Below are 21,141 nucleotides of genomic sequence, written 5' to 3'. Positions count from 1 at the left end.
CGTCACCAACTTTATATTTCTCCCTTGAGTGGTCATCATTCATCTAGTATTGATTCTAGGGGTTTAAGAAAGCAAGTCCCTTACAAATCAGGTGTTGGCTGAATATTTCTCATGCTGAACTAGTGTCCAGACAAGCAAAGAAGCTTAAAACAGGCAAAAGTTTAGAACCAAATGAGGGGGAATTTGTAGTACATTACTGTAATAGTGGGAGCTTAAGCCTTTCAAAAACAGGCCAGAATTTTTAAAAAAGTTCGATACTCTTTAATTAAAAAGAAGAGGACTAAAAAACCTTAGTCACCAGAAAAAAAATGCAGACACTTGGGTGCCTAAAAAACAAGATATGAAGTTGCCAAAAACAAAATAACTAGCAATTATTGTCTTGTAATCTGTGCTAATCAAAAGCTAGCCAGATAGGAGGAGTGCAATGGAGGAAGCGTGCTTACGGTCCCAGGTTTTTGAAAAAAAGGTGCTTTAGCAGATAGTTGTGTTCAATTTGGTTTTGGTTAAATAAAGCTCTGGCAGAGTTACAAACACAATTGTTGAAAAAAGTACAGTGGCTTTGTGGCTGATCAGCCTTTGTTACGTTTTTATTGATAAGAATGCAAAAGTAATTTAGCCCATTAATTCAGTCAAAAAGTGAAAGCCAGTCAGCCCTCATTTCCAGAGAAGCTGCCTACCAAGTTCAAGAAAGCCAGCAAACAGTTAACTCACCCATCGTACAAGCAGCACAATAAGTGGGGTGAAAGTCTGACAAAAGGTTTTTAAAAAATTCTCTTCCATCAATTGTGCTTTTTGATTAAAAACTTCTAGTTTCCAATGACAAAAAGAAACACATCACAGCTTGCTTTGCATCCATCTTACACAAAAAGAAAGTTGTGCACTATGGAATGCACGACAGCATTTATCACTTACTTCTAACTCATTCACAGAACAGACATCATTAGCTAGGCCAGCATTTGTTGCCCATTCTTAACTGCTCTTTGGAGCAGGTGGTAATATCAGTATCTTGAACCAGTGCAGCCCAGGGGATAAACAAAAGCCTGATGACAGTGAAAGAACAGTAATATTTCCAAATCAGGATGACAGTGCTGCACTGAGTGGAAATTAAAGGTGGTGCTGTCAAAAATAGCCTGGGCGAGTTGCTGCAGCTCATTTTGCAGTCAAATTTTGAAGGTGCTGGGGAGGGGTGCCAAATAAGCAGGCTGTTTTACTCCAGATATTGTGCTTAGCACATATCAGTGGGGCTGAGAGTATTCCATCACAATCCTGACATGTGCCTTGCTAACAAAGATTTTAAGGGAAGTTCAGAGAGTTTTTGCTAGAGAATTCCTAGCCTCTCACACATTCATGTAGCCAACATTCTGTGTGCCAGCGACTTCCAGCATTTGAATGGAGATCCATAGGCCTGAACAGTTCTAAAGAAAAGTGGGGGAAATAAAGCTGCCAGGAGCTGCAATATTTACATGGCTGTCCAGTTCAGTTTCCAAGCAAAGGTAACATTAATACTGATAATGGGGTTCAATGGTATTTCTACAAAACATCTCCCCTTTTTTTTGAAGTTAAGATTTTCTCTCGGAGAGAGTCAGTGCCTGGCACTTGTGGCACAAATGTTCCTTGTCACTGATGAACCCAAGCCTTAAAAGTTAAGTCTTGCTGCATTTGGACTCCGACTGCTTCAGTAACTGAGGCGCACGAGTGGTGCTGAACATTGAACAAATGCCTTCATTTCTAACCTTAGAAGGGAGGGGAGGTCATTGCATATCGTACCGATCACTGTACCTACAGAAGTACAGTAATGCATTGGAAGTGGATCTGAGAAAGCTAGCTGCACTAATACCTGGAATGAGAAGAGTACATAAGGTAAGGCTGTATCCTTTGGAAATTAAAGTCAAAAGAGATGTAATTAAAGTGTGCAAGATACTGGAGCAGGAAGCCTAAAGTTCAAGCTGCACATGCTCAGAGGCAAGAGATGACATCTCTGAACAGATCTGTTCAAAAGTATCTACATCTCAAGCAAAGAGTATCCAGGAGCTCATACTATTGATCTTCAATAGCCACATCTTTGAGGTAGGGACAACTTCATTCAGCAAGAGCATTTCCCCTAACCAACCCAGACTCCAGGTTTGCTGAAGCACCACTCAACCCAAAAGGGCAGTCACTCACTTCAACTCACTTATCCACATTGGAACTAAAAACTTGCAATGAGGGCAGCAGCCAAGTGGCTCAGATAGAGCTCAGAACACGAATGTGCAAATTATTGCTGAACAAGTGCTGCTTGACAGCATTGCTGACAACACCTTAGAACCATCAGAACGTCTGAATTAGTCTGAAAGGGGTGCTAATTTGGCAGATTGCAACTACTCTGAAGAGAAGATACCAGGTAATTTTCCACAGTGGCATCTGTCAGCATTATAGTTACACTGGAACAAATTGGTAACAAAGGCACAGCTAGTGTTGGAGCACAAGTCTTCAGGATTGCTACCAGGTTGGTGGGCTTGGCAGCATCTATTGCCTTCAACCATTTCTTGATCTCACGTGGATGAGGTCAAGTTGAGACGATTGGCACATGTTGCTGAGGATATCAAGAAGTGGATATAGTCTTCTGCCTGAAAGTAGTTGCGGAGTGCAGTAATAAGGCTTCAGCCTCAATATACTGGGTTTGCTCATCATGGAGGATTTTTGTGGTGACACCTCTGCCTGTTAAATAGTTAACTCTCTACTTGCATTCATGGCTGCATGGCATAACAGCAGAGTTTTGATTTGATCCATCAGTTGTGGGAGGTGCTTAGCTCAGTATCACAGGACACATTCTTTGGTAAGATTGCCTTGTAACTTCACTGAAGTGACCACACAAGTTATTCCTGCCACTAGTCCTGACATACTTTGGTACTCTTCATTGAGCTAGAATTGACAACCTAGTTTTGCGGTAATAGATGGAAGATTAGCCATGAGGTTACGAATGGTGATTGAATACAATAGTGCTGCTAATGGCCCTGAATGTCACATGGATACCCAGAGTCGAGCTGCTAGACTGATTTAAAAAATCTGTCCAAGTCTTCTTTCTGAAAATATCTGCCAGAAGCACTGTGCAGTAGCCACCCCCACTGGTATGGATAGGCAGATTGGAGAGGATGTCAAGTAGGTTTTTCTAATGTTGATCACCTCATCTCCCTGCTGGATACTCACTAGCAGGACTCAACTAGTGTCAGTGTCAGTTAGTGAACTGCTCTTGCTGATGGACATTGAAGTACCAGAGTATATTGGATGACCTTGACATCAATGCTTCTCCCAATTGGTGTGCAATACAGAGCGGCATTGATTCAGCCATGGAAGAAGTCATTAGATGGTAATGCCCCATCTGATTCAATGCCATAAGACCTTATGGAGTCTTCAATATGGACCAAACCACAGGCAACTCCCTCCCATATAAACACCATATTGTTGCTATCTGTGGTGACGGTGGCATATGGCTTTGACTATAGAAGGTTTGATTTGGTGCGAGCACACTTATTGGCCTGGTGCTTGATTAGAGATAATTCCAATTTTGACAAATATCCAGGAGTTACTAAAATATTTTGCAGGATCAGTGCTGAGTTGGCTAGCTTTCTTGGTGCCAAGTGGTGAACCCAGTTAATGCCCTATAGCTGCTTCTCTACCAGAATTATAGAAGTGAGTGGCTTGCTCAGCCACTTCAGATTGCACTTAAAAACCAACTCATTAATGTGGGTTTGAAATCACAAAGTTGTCCTGGTAAAGGATGGTGGTGAAAACCAGGTTAAATGAGCTACATGGGTTTATTTTTGAAAACCCCCAATTGACAGTTGTTTGTGGTCTCCATTCTTGAAGCTCTCTTATTTTCAAATCTTTAGATGAATTAAAATATCACCACTTAGTATGAGGGGGTTTTAACCCCAGTATGGGAGCATTAACCTGAGCATCGACATTTTATCCAGGGATCTTTCCAAACCTTATCACTTCAAAAGATCCTTTTTTTGAAAAAGGAACTACTGCAGTCCATGTGTACACCCACATCATTTGGGAGCAAGTTCAAGGATTTTCATCTAGCCAGAGTGAATGAACAGTGATATAGTTTCAAACTAAGGTATAAACAGAATATGACAGGAACTTGCAGATGTATGCATTTTCATTCACCTGCTGGCCTTGTACATTTCCAGAGGCTTGCTAAGTTGCCACAGAGCACCTTGTACATGGACCACTCTCCAACAAAGGTGCACCAATTGTTGAGGGAGTGAATTTTTACATTAAAAAGTTAGGGGATGGGGCATTGATCAATCAGGTCACTATCTTATGTGGATGAACCGCAGCCTAAATAAAAGCAAAAAAGCAGTGCAGATGATGGAATGCTGAAATAAAACAAAATGCTGAAGAAACTTGGCAAGTCTGGCAGCATCATCTGTAGAGAGATAAACAGAGTTAATGTTGAGTTTGATAATGACTTAACTACTTTTTTCTCTCCACAGACGCTGGCAGACTTGCTGAACTTCTCCAATTTGTTTTACAGCCACAGCTTGGTTGAAATGATAAGACCACCGTTAGCATCTGAGTAGTGCCAAAAGTCTAACTGTTGCAGATGCAGAAAGCTACTTCAAGTCAAGTCAAGGCTTAATCCTAACTCTCACTGGAAGTCCAGTGTATCTGATTTAAATTCTGTCATCTTCCAACTGGTGCACTGTGTTGAGCTGCAGGTATGCTGTTTGGTCAAAAAGTCGTCATCTTGCTCTAGACCTAAATCTCATTTTTAAAAAATAAAAATTTCAAAAAGTATACTTTCAAGGCAGCAGATCCACAATAACTATTTCTGAATTACTTCCATGGACAAGGCTGTTTGAATTTTTTCCACAAATGATTCTAAATACATTTAGAATTGGCATTCTTATCAAGTGTCACTCAAAACAAAAGCTAATAATTTAAGACAAAGCTTTAAACGAAACTAAGTAGAAAATTAGTCTCAAAAAAAAGCAGCCTCAGCTCAACAGCTCTTCACTGTGCAAACCCAAGTGTCTCCCTATATTATTTCACCATAGCATCTATGCCACTGGCCCAAATCACATCATGGCCAGAAGACCCACTTTATGCCTGAAAATGCTGAGGATCTTTACTGGATTTAAGTCAACTTATTTAATTACCTGAACAAAAGGCAATCTGCATTACTTTGAAAAACAACCACTTGCCAGTCCACATTCAAGTCTCGTTAAAAAAATAAAATGACAACATGAGCTCACCTTACCTATTGAAAAGGTCACTACATTTAACATGTTTATTCTGTAATTGTGAATAACTGTGGTCTGGATTATAATGCTTTCTCTCTAACCAAACTGAAATGATAGTACTATTATTAATTCATTAGTAGGAGCCACAGAGATCAGGTACAATTACTGATCTGCACGCCAGTTGCCACAGGAGCCCTATTCAAATGAAGCTTGGAGCTTCAGTCTCAATTAGCCCAATACTGGGCACTCTGCGTCATTGCTAACAATCAACAAGCTGTAGTTCCACACCATCAGGACAAACCAGAAAGATCCACTTACAGAAAATTTTCTTCAATAATTACCAGGCTTTTGCTCAAAAACAGTTTTTGCAAAAAGTCAAATATGATATCCTGGAAACTGGTTTACATTTTAGAGAAAAAAATTGTAACCAAAAACACTTTGTTCCTGGCCCTCAGACCTTCCACTGCAGTTTATAAACTCAAAACAAGGATCAAAGCCATTATTTTGTTTTGAACAGTAACAGCCAGGTTGGGATCATTGATAACAACTCTTCCATTCAACATAATAAAATGTGAGGCTGGATGAACACAGCAGGCCAAGCAGCTTCTCAGGAGCACAAAAGCTGACGTTTCGGGCCTAGACCCTTCATCAGAGAGGGTCTAGGCCCGAAACGTCAGCTTTTGTGCTCCTGAGATGCTGCTTGGCCTGCTGTGTTCATCCAGCCTCACATTTTATTATCTTGGAATTCTCCAGCATCTGCAGTTCCCATTATCTCTTCCATTCAACACATGGCCATTCACATGGAAATACAAGAACACATCATTACAGCTGATCTCAGAAGAAATTTTTCAGGTAGAGAATAGAAGTAGTGTCAGGCTTCCTACTCGTGAAGTCTATTAATCTCCAGATGGCAAGAATACACATTCTGCCTCTCTCCACACCAACACCAAACAATCTTGCATGCAAACACTGTCTAAATACACAATAACAATTCAGCAAAGTTCAAGACTGTCAGTTTCTCGCATGAGGGGAATTCCTAAAATGATCCAAGTTCATCATTCATTTTCCGACATCATTTCAGGGGTGATTCTAAGCAACCTACTAACTCCCTATGGCATAATTGGGTTTAAAATACAGTCAGGCCTACAAAAAATGTGAACACCTTACGTAGCAGGAAGGAAGACTAAATGAAGATATTCTGATACAAAGATTCATGTGCATTAAATCAGTTGTAGTCCTTACATTAAAGTATGATAACTGATGTTGAATGATTATGCAAATGTTTCAACCAATTCTGTTGCGTGTCACCAGTTTAAATATGGCAAAAAGGACAACTTTGAAGGAGACAGTTCTTCAATGGTAACCCATGAATTTTAGTTTATAGCTGAGCAACGAAATGTCTTATGATTTCCAAATGCCAGAAGACATTAAGCCAAGCCACTAATTTTCTGTTATTTGGATCATATTACTTTTTGAAGCATAATCATAAAAGCAGTGTGGAGGGGAAAAGGCAGTCAGGATTTACTTGATTATGGTCATTGGTCCATTACCAAATCAATCCAACAGAAACAGATAACCTAAAAATAATAACTAACTGTTTTGAAGAGTAAGCACTTACTCCAACTCAACCTGGAGCAATATTTAAATGCATAACTTTTCATGCCAACTTGCTGTAAAAGTTTTCAAACAGGAATAGTCAGAGCTTCAGAGGAACAACAAGTAGAAGTAATGAACCAAAATCAGAATGTTTCAAACATTCGTATGTTTTGTAAAACAACCCACTTTACAAAAATCAGCAAAAGAGGGGAGATGATAACCATCACTGGTGGAAGACACTCCTAAAGCATTTGAAAAACACCGCACTGTTTATTGAAAAGAGAAATCAAAATTCACAAATTAAACTTGCTTTTGTCATAACAAGTGTAAAATCACTGAAGCCTTAAGAATTAAAGTATTGATGACATTTAAAACTGTTATTTTCCTAAATGGAGGTATTAAAAGATACCAGACTGAAATTACCACTCAAATACACCAACTTTCAGCAAAAATGGCACAAGACAGAATTCAGTGTAGATCGCACACAGTGTAACCTTGTTTGTGATCCTCTGTAGTTGCCTGACATCCACGGTGATATATGCAGACTCCGCCCACATGCTCATGGGTGAGACCATTACTTTCGGGGGATTCCACAAATTGTGCGGGTTTGCAGATCTTCTAGGTGGCTCCAAGAATGAAACTAGATATTTTAGGCATCGTATATAAAGTTATGTTAAACATTTTAAAAAGTTAAGAAAATTGGACAGATCCTTAAATTTAAAAGGATAATGTATTTTTTTTTAAAAAGGATATTTTAAGAGTTATTCCCAGTAATTTAAAAATTGAGTTATTCACAGGTTATTGAACATTTTCTTCCTTTTGGCAAAAGGAGTTTTTAAAACTGTATTAAAATTACTTTAGTAAGCTACTGCTCAAAATTCAATGGAATTTTTTTGTTGTATTTTTAAACGCTACCCAAACATTTATGGCAGACTTCATGTTTGATAGACAAAAGATTCAGCAAGGGACTCTAAGTGAGTCCCAAAAAAAGTCAGAGCAAGAAGTGACCAAAAAGACAAGCAAAAGTGGAACTATACCCTACATACTTTTCTAGAAAGGTCATTGGAACTCACCAATTCATCACATAGCTAATAGACTTTGGTCTTTATTCTCAAAGGACAGAATGCTAGATAGATAGTGGAACAGGTTTCTAACTTCAGTTAGTATTGTCTTATCTGGTCAAATTTTCTCCAAGCAAAATACCAAAATTAGACACCACCATAAAACTTTCTTCTTCCATCTGTCCCTTTTGCTACAAGCAAACAGGCATATCTTGTATCAGCTGTCAAATTATGTATGGACAGTACATCCATTGGTAATTGGTCAAGGTCAAAGTTTAGTCGAAGCCTTACCCCAACAAACTAGCTAACAAGTGGCACGTTATTCCATAAAAGGCCAAGTATCTAGTATTACAGCAATGTTTTACTAGAGCTAGGTCATTCCTGGATAAATCACAGCTTTATTGTTAGCGATCAGATGTTCAACAGGACAAGTATTAAGAGGCACGGTGGCTCAGAGGTTAGCACTGCTGCTTCACAGCGCTAGGGACAGGGTTCAATTCCAGCCTCAGTCAACTGTGTGGAGTTTGCACATTCTCCCCGTGTCTGCATGGGTTTCCTCCCACAGTCCCCACACCATGCCCTCCCTCCCCCCAAAAAAAGTGGACTGGCCATGCTAAATTGCCCATAGTGCTCAGGAATGTGTAGATTAGGTGGGTTATAAGGGATGGGTCTGGGTGGGATGCCCCAAGGGTTGGTGTGGACTGTTTCCACACTGGAGGGATTATGTAAAAAACATACAAGTGATATAAAAGATGATGCAACAACAAGGTTAACAATTTAAAATGAAGATAACAAATACATGGGTTGTAGAATCTGCAGGTTCAGATTACATACAATTAAAACTGAGTGCAAAATTCAACTCATCTATCGAGTAGTAGACAGTATCTGCACAGGGCAAATAATGTTATTTTCCAGGTACGTTCATAAATTCTAATCAATGATGAATCTCAAATTTTCATGAACACATTCAAACTTAGTGTATTGATTATTACCATCCATGCAGACATGCACCATAAACATATATATATCCTCCTCTCAAAAGGAGGGAGAATATTCTAAATTATTGCCTTTTGAAAGGAAAAAAAACACTGCTCATCTTAAATTCTTCAAATTGTTGAGAGAAACTTGTCCATTACTTTACTTTTTAAAAAATGAAATTATAGTAGTCAGTGGAGACCAAAATAAGTTTTCACCATGAATTTGAACACCATGTTAAAGTATTTGAAACTTACATAGATCAATCCAGAGTAGTAGCGATCCTTCAAATTGTGCAAGACCGAAGCCTCATTCAAGCATGTTAACTCAGCCATGTCTTCCACCTTCGAGAACTTGGGTGGATTCATCTTCTGAATATCATCCTTGTTGACGAGAGCTTTCTTGCCATTCTCCATCAGCTCCACCACAACCTCGTCACCACGCTCCTCTCGGATGCTAGCTGCCTCAAATCCATGGCGATCTGATGGCACCCAAACCAGCTTTTTTGCAGTCCAGTCAGCTTGAGTAGCAGGGTTGTAAACCAGAGCCCTATCCACAAACAGATACCTCTCTGGATCTTCTTGGGCACTCCGCTGAGCCATCAGAAGTGGTCAACTTTACCTGCAGTAAAAAACAGAAGGCACAATTTCAAGTGAACAGTCATGAATTCTGCAGAGTTTTTTTAAAAAAGCCATTAGACCAAAAGCCTGGAGGGGAAACATTAAATTAAGAGAGAATCACAACTGACTTGTATAGCAAGCAACTAAACTTAAGAAAACAAGTTAGGAAAACTGTATTCTGAGTTTCATTAACAAATCTGTTTTGTACTCACTATTGCACAAGTATCTTGCTTAGGATTTTTCAGTTGAAAAGGCAGGGTCACGAACAAAAAAAATGGAGGCAAGTCAAAAATCTTGAGACAAAAAAAACATTCAAACCTAGGACTTTTGTTTTCCAAAATAAAAAAGGAAGCAACAACTAATCCAACAGAAGGGTGTGGAACTATTGCAGATTAAGTGATAATGGCTGTAATTCAAAAGGATCTGAAGTGTCAAGTTCTAGTACAGATGTTGCCAAACAGTTGAGTCAGCACTTGACAAATCAAAAATTAGAGAGGTAAAGTAGGAAGAGAGACGGTGAAAGTTCACGTATTGTCATGACTTGTCAAGAGACTCAAATCAAAGAATGCCCCCCTAATTAATATTGCAGCTACAATAGTCAAATAATTGTATTTTTGACTAAGAGCCTCCTTCCAGTATGAGCCACCACATTAGGACAAGAGAAGCTATAACATTTAGTCACTAGCAAATAGTTAAATGACTAACAACTTTTGAAAACCCACAGGACAGTATTTGAGTGAAATGATTTAGATGAATTCAGATAACTACTTGTGTATTAATTCAACAAACTGATATTCAATACAAAATGGGAGTTATTATTAACTTCAGATTATGGTGACAGACATCGGCTGCCCTTGCTATCTTGGCCTCAAAAATGCGAAACATTTCTGCTGCTGAAATCTATTTAGCAAAGTGCACAGATATTTCACAGGATTTGACCTCTGGTAGATGCTGCCAGCATATTTTGCAAGCATGGGAACTAGTACAGAAACCAAATCAGATACAGATCTGCACTGCATGGATTTTTTTAAAACTCAGAAGTTCCAAGAGAAAGTGGCACTTGATTGCACAAAGCATCACCCGTTACTACCTACACAGCTCCACTGCCATTTCCTTCAGACAAAGTGCCACCAGTGGCCAAGTGACCAATCATGCACAGTTGTGGTCAGCTGAGATTGCTTAAGAGCCATCTGCTATGAATTTCTCATCACGTTAACTGTGCAATTGCCACTGAAGCAGACATCATTTGAAACCGGTCTATTGAAACAAGCACCTCAGATGCACAACTACTTCATTTCAATAACCTGTTTAAAAAGCCAATGGAAACCAAAAAAGTGGAACATTAGTCCAAAACTACCAAATATGAAGTAATACATTGTTATTCAATTCTATCAACTGCTGTCAACATAAAACAGATTAATACTTGCCAAATTTTCATAGTTCCTCAAATCTGATTGGAAGATGGTTTGCAATTTAAAAAATCTTAATTCACTTTAAAAAGTGATTTATCATCTTTACCACCTTAACACCAAACACATGCATAAAGTTACAACTTTGCCTACTATCAAGTTAATTTTACATCAATTGATCCATTAGAAGGTAAACCATAAAGCCAAGTTGCATTTTAAGTCAGGATGACAAAAAAATTCTGTAAAGATAATCTCAAAAACTGATCATTACTTCCTGGCATCAACATACATTCATTCAAGATAAAGTCTTTCAGCCAAAAATACTTCCTCCGCCATTTATTCCAAGCTGAAAAATCCTTCCTTCCAAATGGAGCAACTAGTCAAGAGAAATGCAGTTGTTGCAACCAATTTCAACCTGGGAAGGCAGTGGCATGGTAGCAATGTCACTGGACTAGCAAGCCAGCGATCCAGAGAAGTGCTCTGGAGTCCAAAAATGAGCATGTTAAGCAGATTGGCTATGCTAAGTTGCAAAGAGCATCCAGGCTAAGTGGATTAGCCAATGGAAATACAGGGTCACAGGGATTGGGGTGGGGGAGGATCCTGGGCGAGATGCTCTTTGGAGGGGCAGTGTGGACTCAGTGGGCTGAATGGCCTGTTTCCACACTATGGGGATTCTAAAATAATACAGGAGGAGTTCAAAAATCAACTTGGATGGTGAAATTTGAATTCAATAAAAATCTGGAATTAAGAGTCTAAATCATGACCATGAAATCCTTGCTGATTGTCAGGGACAAAAAAAACAAAGTTCACAAATATTCTTTAGGGAAGGAAACTACCATGCTTTGCGTACAGCAATGTGGCTGACTCTTTATCCTCTGACAGAGGGGGATTAATCATCAATGCTGGCCTATCCAGCTATGCCTACAATCAAAAAAATCTAGCCCATTAATACATCTTTTAGGATTCAATCTCTGATGCTGAACTACCTTCTAAAATGGGCCAAAGCCAAAATCAATTCAAGGGCAACGAGGAATGGGCAAGCACCAGACAACACCCACATTACAAAAAAGTCACAGATTTTGATGACAAAACTATCACTGATTCCGCAGAAAGTTGATGCAGACAATACGTGAAACCTCCAATGTACCTTCATTAGGTTAACATGTAAACCAACTCATTACCATGCCAACTAAATCTGATCCAGCATCTTAAGACAAGTAGCAAATCATATTTCTTGTCCAAATAAAAAATCAGCTCTTTTTCCTCCACCCAAGTGGAGGGGAAAAATAAAAACTTCATTACTCCGTAGCCAATCTATATTGCAATGATTTTGCTGCACTGACAATTATTCAAGTTTTATTACACAAAATAAAAAGTATGTCTGAAAATTTGAAATCAATTCTTGCTGATCATATGCCTCTGATCAGTTATCACAGTTTCAATATCACGTCTTAACACCATTTTGAATAATACCAAAAAAGAGGCAGTTAGTTTTTCAATTATCAACTTGGTCCCAAGAAATATCATTGCACTTCTCTATACCCATTCCTGCCCAATATTTTACAAGGCTTCAATTGTTTTGAAAAGAATGGTCTTATTTAAGAGACCGTATTAACAGAACAATCCATCTCTCAGCTTGGAGGATACGTTCAATATTAGTTTTTTTTAAAAAAAAAAGCAAATCATAAGTGGCTCCAGGGTTTGCTTCAAAAAGGTGTGCATGCTCCACAAATTCCTTGCACTCATGATGTTTTGAAGAATCGATTCTAAGTATTTTCAGTGTTTAGACAACCCAGATGCATCGGTAGAGCACTACCATCTCAGCTGTTTAGTCAGTCATTTACAATCTATCTTCTCTCAGGATATTCGATTACACCTCATCAGCTTTATCCCAACACTTGTGTTCCTTTAGCCAGTTATTGCTAAGACATGATTGCTACTGAATTTTTAAAAATCCTACCTTTTTTTAAAATTAGTTCCTGTCCAAGTCTGCTTTCAAGTATCCTTGCCCTTACAAGTGCAAGATATGCTGAGCTGCAAAATCAACTTTCCACTTCAGTAGAGAAGCTATAGCAACATTACTGGTAGAAGGGTTTAATTACAACACCACAATCTGACAGAGGTTCCATTAGAAATATGGACATGGAAAGTAAAACAAGGACTAATGGCTCTAAAATGTAAAAGTTAGATGTGCACTGATACTTAGATAATCACTTTTTAAAAGTTTGGTTCAGACAGAGGATTTCAAATCTATTCACACCATTTTAACTTGGCGCCACTCACTATTCAGAGAATCTTGTGAAAACCCACAAACCCCAAGTGGCCGTAATGAATTAATACAATAGGAATGCCACGTCTCAGCTTTTTGAGAACATCTCCAAGGAATTTTAGTGTTTACTTTGGACATTTCAAAAGCAGCAAGAAGTCATTAATTAAAAAGCAAATATTCAGAGGAAATGGGGGGGTGGGGGGTGGAGAATGTCAGTTGACAAACTACTTGGAGTTGGTATTGTCTGAGAATCTGACTGCCTGACAGAATTAATTAGTTTTGTGCACAAGGTTTCCCATAAAGTGCACACAAAATTAAGGAATATTTGAGGCTTGAAACAGCTACAAAATATCACAAAAAGTAGAGCACAAGCTGAACTTCTGAAGTCGTTAAATATTCCTGTTTCTAAAGCTCTCCATCACATCCACAGCTGTTCTATTAAACTAGGGCAAGTTCTTCAGTTGAAGTTTTCCCCCCTATTTGATTTGCAAGTCTGTACCAATTACATTTTAAGAATAAAGTTTAACCAAAAAGGACATTTTCTACAAGTTACCAATTAAAGAAGTGGGTGATGACAAGAACCATGTGCCAATGGCATTTAAAGATTCTTACGTCTTACAATTTCAATGAGGTCTCAAATTTAAAAATCCTAATGTCTTACAATATCTACAGCTGTCTTTACTGTAGGGGGATCTAGTACTATTAGCTACTAGAAGAAATCTAACAAGCCATTTTCATTACAAAGTGCAGAGGAACATTGAACAAATGAATAGGCCGTTCAGTCCACTGAGGCAGCCCCATTATTCAACATAATCATGGCTAAATAAACATTGCAATGCTTTTTTAAATTCACTATCCCCATAACACAATTCCACTGGCAGTCAAAAATCCAATCACTACAATAAAAATACTCAAACATTGAGCTGCCACATCCCCACAGGAGAGAAATCCACAAGTTCAATGCTGAGTAGAAGAAAATTCTCATTTCAAACTTAAGTAGCACACACCTCCCACCACCAAATTTTGAAATTGTAACCCCTGCTTCTAGACTCTCCAATGAAGGAAGATAGCTTACCTGCATCTACCTGACTACCCATTTAAATATTTAGTATGTTTCAGAGGTCACCTTTTTTAAAAGCGCTGAAAAGACAGGACCAGGAAAAATTGCTTTCCTACTCGGATGCTGTCTGGCCTGCCATGTTCTTGCAGCTCCACACTTATCAGATTCCAGCATCAGCAGTTCTTACTCTCCAAGTGAGTTCTAACTCCAATACAGGCCCAGTTTTCCCCAATCTCTTTTAAGGCAGTCCCATCATCCAAAGAAGTCTGGTGAACTATCACTAAACTCCCTTTGTGGTAATGAGGTCTTTCTTGATATTATGAGACCAAAACTGCACATAGTACTCTAGGTGCTGCCTAACCAAACTCTTCCCAAGAGAGGCATCACTACTCCTCTACTCAATTCCTCTTACAATAAGTAGTTTAATATTCCATTTGCCTTCGTAATAGCTTGCTGTACCTGCGGGTTAGCTTTCAGTGGCTTATTACCTTGGATCCTTAAGTCCCTTTCTACATTTACACTCTTACCATTTCAATAATGATTCTACACAACTGTTTCTCCTAACGAAGTGGATAATCTCATTCCACCTCCCCACATTATATTCCATCTGCCCCCTTCTTGCCCATTCATTAAACCTATACAAGTCTTCCTGAAGCCACCTTACATCTTTCTTACAAGACATTCCCACTTAGCTTTGTATCATTTTCCAGTTTGAAGTAAAGGATGAAACAACATTTCCAAAATTGACATGGAGTGAACAACTGCTGGCCCTGGTACTGACGCTGTGGTTACTTAATCACAACTTGCCAACACTAGAATGACCCATTTATTCCTTCTGTTTTCTATTGAAACCCATTATGTCCTAACCCACACGTTTTACTTTTATCTAATTGTATGGTGGAGCTAAGTTTAATAAACTTTTAGAGAGAGTGCAGAAAAGGATATATGCCGCCAAGACTAGAGAGTTCAAGTTTAGGGAGGTGGAATAGGCTGGGGCTTTTTGCCTACTTCCAAGAGTGGGAGAGGCTGACAGGTGACCTTTAAGAGGTTACGAGGGATATGGATAGGGTCAATAGCCAAAGTCTCTATCCTAGGGTGGGCAAGTCCAAAAGACAGCATAGGTTTAAGGTGAGACAGGAAAGATCTTCTCAAAAAAAGGAGGGCAGGTGCAATTACAACATTTGTTAAGCACCTGGGTGGGTATGTAAATAGGAAGGGGTTAAAGGAATATGACTTAAATGCTAGCAAATCAGACTAGATCAGATTTGGATATCTGGTTGGTGCGGACAAATCAAACAGAAACAACATCACATGGGGCTGAAGGAACACAGCAGGCCAATAGCAGAGGAGCAGGAAAGTTGACATTTAAGGTCAGGGCCCTTCAGAAAATTTTCATTACATTACTGTGCCCACTGCTGGTGAAATAGCCACTGATATGAACTCTATATTGCTCATGGTTGAGCCTGGAGTTTCTGCCAAAACTTCCAGGCATTTTAATTAAATTTTTTTGGTAATATAACTGAATTGCCTACTAGCTTTCCATAGTATTATGTTACAATATTAGAACATCATGTGCAAGTCATTTAACACTCCCAGGTCTCTTTCAAAGAGACCTCAGCAAGTTCAGTTGTACACAGGAAATAAGGTATTTATTTTTAAATTTCCATTAGCCCATATTCATTTTAGCAAAGTTCACAGATGTTCTCTTTGCAAAGACTCTTCAGAAATTTCTATTATTACTAAATTAACTAATTTGTTCCTAGAATGCCAGTGGTATTTTCCTCCCCCTAGAATGTAACTGTGGACCTTCCATCCTTGCACTGATGATATTCTCAATGGCATTAAGTAGGAAATTACAGCATATGGACCAGAAGCCTAAAGCATAGTTAGGTTTATTGTCATATGTACTCAAGTACAGAAGTACTGTGAAAAGCGTACAGAGTTACCACTTCCAATGCCATCTTAGGTACATAAGGTACCTATGCAAAATCTTGGTTAACAGTACCCAATAAAGCCAACTTGGTCGAAGATGTCCTCAAAGTTATTACCCTTGTACTTGAGAGCTGATCTTACTAAAACCCAAATTATGACAGGGTGCAACAGGATAGATACCAAGAGAACATTTCCCACCTAGAATGCTGAGGTGCAACTTCAGACTAAAAAGGTAGTCACCTGTTTAAAATGGTAATGGAGCAATTTTCTACTCAGAGGGTTATAAATTTTGGAATTCTTTTATCCCCACAGTTCCATGGTGTAAGACAGTGAATAAATTCAAGATTGGGACTGGCAGAATTTTGATGCAGAGGAGTTGTTGAGGATCTTGGTAACATGGGGGGAAAAAAAAACCAAAGCAAAGTCAAGATCAGATCAGACTCAAGGATCTGAGTGGCCTGCAAATTTGCCCATCTTGATGGCAGAGGTGCAGTTTAGAAAACTTTATTTTGGCACAAGTTGTGTACTGTATGCTTTGCAGCCACAGTACACTAACAGCGAGTGGACATTGTTCCTGAGACCCAATCAGTGCACTGCTTAGCTCAACCAACAACAAAAAAAATCAGGCAAGTAATGTTTACAAGTAACAACTAGAGACTGAATAACAGTGCTGCATTTTAGATAATGGAAAAAATTGCTGGGCTTATATTTGAGAAGGCTCTAGCTGATATGAAATGCTTGATACTTGTCAAAGTCAAGATAGTCAGGGTCTTGCTACAATTTGACATTAGATACTACTTTGCAGTACTTGTGAATGAAGCTGAGCATTGCAATTGCCAAAGAACAATTGCACTACATCAAAGGCAGGAATACAAGTCATAGGTGAGGACACATTTGAGAATGGTTGTGTCAAACCTGCAGAACTCATGATGCTGCAAAAATTGGCCTTCGCCAATTTCATGATAAAAATGCCTCCTGCCATTGGATCATTTTCTCCAAAATATTTATGTTCCACCAACAACTCCAACTCCACTATACAGTGGTTTTAGCAGATGCCAAGAGCTTTCAAAAGTAAACAGTATGTTGCTTTGATGTCGTGACCAGGTACTAATCGCCTTTTTTAGAAATGCAAACTAAGCCCATTATCAGAGATAACAAGGTTTAGAGCTGGATGAACACAGCAGGCCAAGAAGCATCATAGGAGCAGGAAGGCTGAGACCCTTCAGCAAAGGGTCTGCTGAAGGGTCGAGGTCAGAAACGTCAGCCTTCCTGATCGTATGTTGCTGCTTGGCCTGTTGTGTTCATCCAGCTCTACACCCTGTTATCTGATTCTCCAGCATGTGCAGTTCCTATTATCTCTTAAACCCATCAGCTGCAGGAATTAGAAGGACAAATGTCATGGGGATCTTCACTTGCCCCAATATGCCAACTCAACTCCCACTGTGACAAGTCATTCATTCCCCTTTGTCAAAGTGTCTACGCATTATAAATACCTACTGGTCAGTGTGAGTGATAAATGCAATATTCTGTTTACTACGTTTTTATAGCAGCACTTCAGAATCTCCCTAGTCTTGCCAAATTAGTTGAAACTTGTTTCTTTTTAAAGAAAAATGTCAAAGTCTTAAAGTATGAACACACAAATCAGTACAAATCCTTCCAATCCTTGTAGAAAGGCTAAAGTGAACAGATAATAGCCTCCATTCATTTCCCACCCCCCAAAAAATTGGACAATTTCATCTTTGTTTTACATGGTCCATTTCCTTCTAGTTGCCTGTGTCTCATCATTGAACCACTACCACAGAACTTTGTACTTAGTGCAATTTAATCATTTGAAAACCTTCAATTATTTTTTCACCTAAAATTCCAGCATTTCCAAGTCATTTTTACTTGGTTGCTGAACTTTGAAAGGCTTTACGTACATCCTTGAATGGCGTCACATTTTGTTGCTTCAACCTCTAAGTTTATACCAAAATTTGGTTACTTGGCTGCATGAAAATGCAAATTTCTCCATGAAATCTGCCTGAAGACAAGGCAATATAACCTGTTTGTTGTGGAGACAAATCTAAACCAAAAAAATTTACTGAAAGCAAGGTGCATTTGTTTTCAGGTATTGAAACATAGGACACAGCTGACATTGTTGCACTCACGCTGTCAGCCAGTGAGATTGGGGAAAGATGACCATACAGGTTCTACTATGACAAGGAGAAAAAGGTTAATTTTGGATTAACCAAAAAAAGTGTAATGCGAATAGATTCCCCATTCAAACAAACAAGGATTGCAGAGAATTAAAGATAAGAATCACTAGGGAGCACCTTGCTACAAGAATAAAAATCTGAAAGAGCTGTGGATACTGTAAAGCAGAAACAAAAGATTGAAATTGTTCAAAGCTCAGCAGGTCTGGCAGCATCTGAGAAGGGAAATCAGAGTTAATGCTTCAGATCCAGTCACTCTTCCTCATAACTAAGGAAGTTGGTACAACAGGTTCATACATGTATGCTCAGATTGAGTAAGGAGACTTTGTTCAAAATAACACTGGAAGCTACTAGCTGCCTCACTAGGGTGAAGTAGTACTGTTAAAGCTGAAGTTTGGGATTTTAAACTGATTGCTGCTGAGAGCTCACTTTAATGTTAAAACATTTTAAGGTCAGCAATTATGTTAAGAGGTCAATATTGAAAGTACCTTTCCTGCTGTATCAATGTCATGCCCAATTTTTTTTTAAAAAACAAAATCTAAAAATTATGAAAACTTGATTCTTTGGAGATCACATGGAAGCTTATAGTGCTGTTTTGAAGTTATTAGTCTGTACACCTATCACTGATAGCTTGTAGATATGTATCTAGGAGTCTGGGTCAAAGAGGGTAAACATAGGAGAGCAACAGAACTGTATCTGTATCTGTGGAATGAAAGCTACCTATGATCACACAGACCAGGTGGCATACAGAGCAAAAGTAATTGGGAGTGGTGGGGATGTTAAAATTAAGTATTCCAAATCTGTCTGCAGCTGAAATAGTAACCTGTAATTGTAAATACATTGTCACACAAATATGATGAATCCCATCTTTATGATGCCTTTACTGTACATCAAATGAAATTGAGGCAGCATAAATACTTCATTAAGTTTTAAACTCAGAAAACACCATTAAGTTTCCTGCTGACTGAATCTGTGCATTTTATCTGACTCAGACCTTCAATATGGTATGAAGTACATGTATAGCCATTGAACGTGCACAAATAGCTCTTGAACAAAATATGCAAATTTGCAAAACATTCAAGCACAATCTTTATAAATAGGATAACATCTATTAAGTGGTCTATAGAAATACATACCTAAAATTCAAATTTCTGCAGTTGAATCCCCTTACAGACAATTATTAGGTTGGAAAACTGAGCAGTGGAAAATACGATGTTAACATTTCACCATTTCTTTTTGCTTGTGGGAGAGATTAACTTTATAACTATTTAAAGTTAAGTGAAAGAAATCCTATTCAATGAACGTCTTCGGGGTGATCTTGAAAAGCTAGATCTCTTCAATCATGTTGAGACTCATTTGTTTGTCCGATTGATACCTCATGGCCAAAATAAATAAGCTATAATCAAATGTGTTTGACTAAGAGCACAAACATGCAAAAACAACAGTGACCTTATCTGGTGTGTTACCTGTATATGGTAGGGAACCGGAGTTTTAGTTTGGGGGTTGGGGGGGGGGGGGGGGGTGCAGCAGGAGTATCAGTCACACACACACAAACTATTAAGTCATAAGCATATATTGGAATATGACTTGTATAAAAGGTGGCCCACTCGTTGCAGTCACTCACAGTTTGTTAGAGCTTAAAATGGGAAGAATGACCATCATTCTCAGCTGACGTTCTCGGTTATCCAAGCGTACGGTTCCATATTCTGAATAATTTCATGCAGCAAAAAATACAGGATACTCCATTGATACAGACCAACTCCCACCCACTCCCCAAACGTGGCTTACTTCTGACTTGCTGCAATCACCACATTCACTTTGCCCATTATGGGACGCATTTATTTATGCCCCGACCCCCCTCCCCATACAAGCCTCATTTCTAATTTGGAAAAAAGGAGTGAAAGGAAGAAAGAAAACCTAAATGTTGAACTACACAAAAAAAGGGACACACAGTCTTTAAAAAAAAGGAATTTTCTTTCAAACAAAAATTGTCCAAAAAAACACCAAAATCCCCCCACCCACCAATAAAAGAACTCAGCCACATCCAAGCTTTATTAGAAACGACTCCGTTAGTTGAGAATAATTCAATGACCTCACCCAGGCGGGTTGAGCCAAGCCAGAAATTCCTCAGATAACGGGAACAATGTTACACGTTTCAGTTGAAGAGACATTCAAACAGGACAGCCCCTGGATACAATGTGACCAACAGCTCAAATCCCTCACCTCTCGCTGAGAATAAAGCACCTCTACAACCGCGAGAATCTTCTTTGGGAACAAACTCGACGGAATCCAAACAATGTCCCTTTCGTCCCCTCTTACGGTAATTTTTATTTTTCCGCACCCCCACCAAACAAGCTGTACTTTGAGCGCACTAACTCCCAAATAAAGAGGGAGGACCGACAACGCCACCTCAACCTCTACTGTTGAACGCGAACCCCGCCCCCTCACTCTGCTGATTGGTGCCTCATTCATAAGAGCCCCCACTTGTTCCCCTCTCCAATCGGTCAATCCGCTTGTCAATCATGGGGTGGGCCCAGGGTGGCTTCCGCTGGGTGACAGCGGCCCAATCCCATTGCTCTCTTGAGCTGTCAATCATCTAATCTCCTGGGAGATTTAAGACGCTATAAAAATCCAGATTGGTTCATTCTCACGTTAACCGCAGAGTTTCCCGGAAACTTCCGCTGCTGAGCCAGATTGTGGTTGTGGTTGTGGGCGTGGGGGTGGTGGGATACTGGGAACGTGGGGGCCGTGCGTGTGAGCGGGTTATTAAAATAAATTGTGAGTGCTTCCTCCCTC

The 21,141-nt window shown here is 39.2% G+C and overlaps 1 protein-coding gene across 4 annotated transcripts in view; it reads right to left on the bottom strand.

Moving 5' to 3' along the window:
- LOC125463506 (myosin-10) overlaps positions 1–20,776 on the bottom strand; it is a 156,919-nt gene extending 136,143 nt beyond the window's left edge. For 3 of the 4 annotated variants that reach the window (XM_048554815.2, XM_048554818.2, XM_048554819.2), the window contains exons 1-2: positions 20,569–20,776; positions 9,121–9,484 (exon numbers count right to left, since the gene is read on the bottom strand). In XM_048554815.2, the coding sequence (XP_048410772.1) occupies positions 9,121–9,465 (345 nt within the window). In that variant the 5' untranslated portion in view covers positions 9,466–9,484; positions 20,569–20,776. Of the gene's footprint in view, positions 1–9,120; positions 9,485–19,481; positions 19,502–20,568 lie in introns of those variants that run through there. The other variant, XM_048554816.2, reaches the window with a different exon arrangement.
- Positions 20,777–21,141: the final 365 nt, after the last annotated feature.

This window comes from Stegostoma tigrinum, chromosome 22, assembly GCF_030684315.1.
Source record: "Stegostoma tigrinum isolate sSteTig4 chromosome 22, sSteTig4.hap1, whole genome shotgun sequence".
NCBI classification, from domain to species: domain Eukaryota; kingdom Metazoa; phylum Chordata; class Chondrichthyes; order Orectolobiformes; family Stegostomatidae; genus Stegostoma; species Stegostoma tigrinum.
The sequence above is the reverse complement of the archived record's forward strand: the minus strand, read 5'-3'. Positions and strand labels throughout refer to the sequence as shown.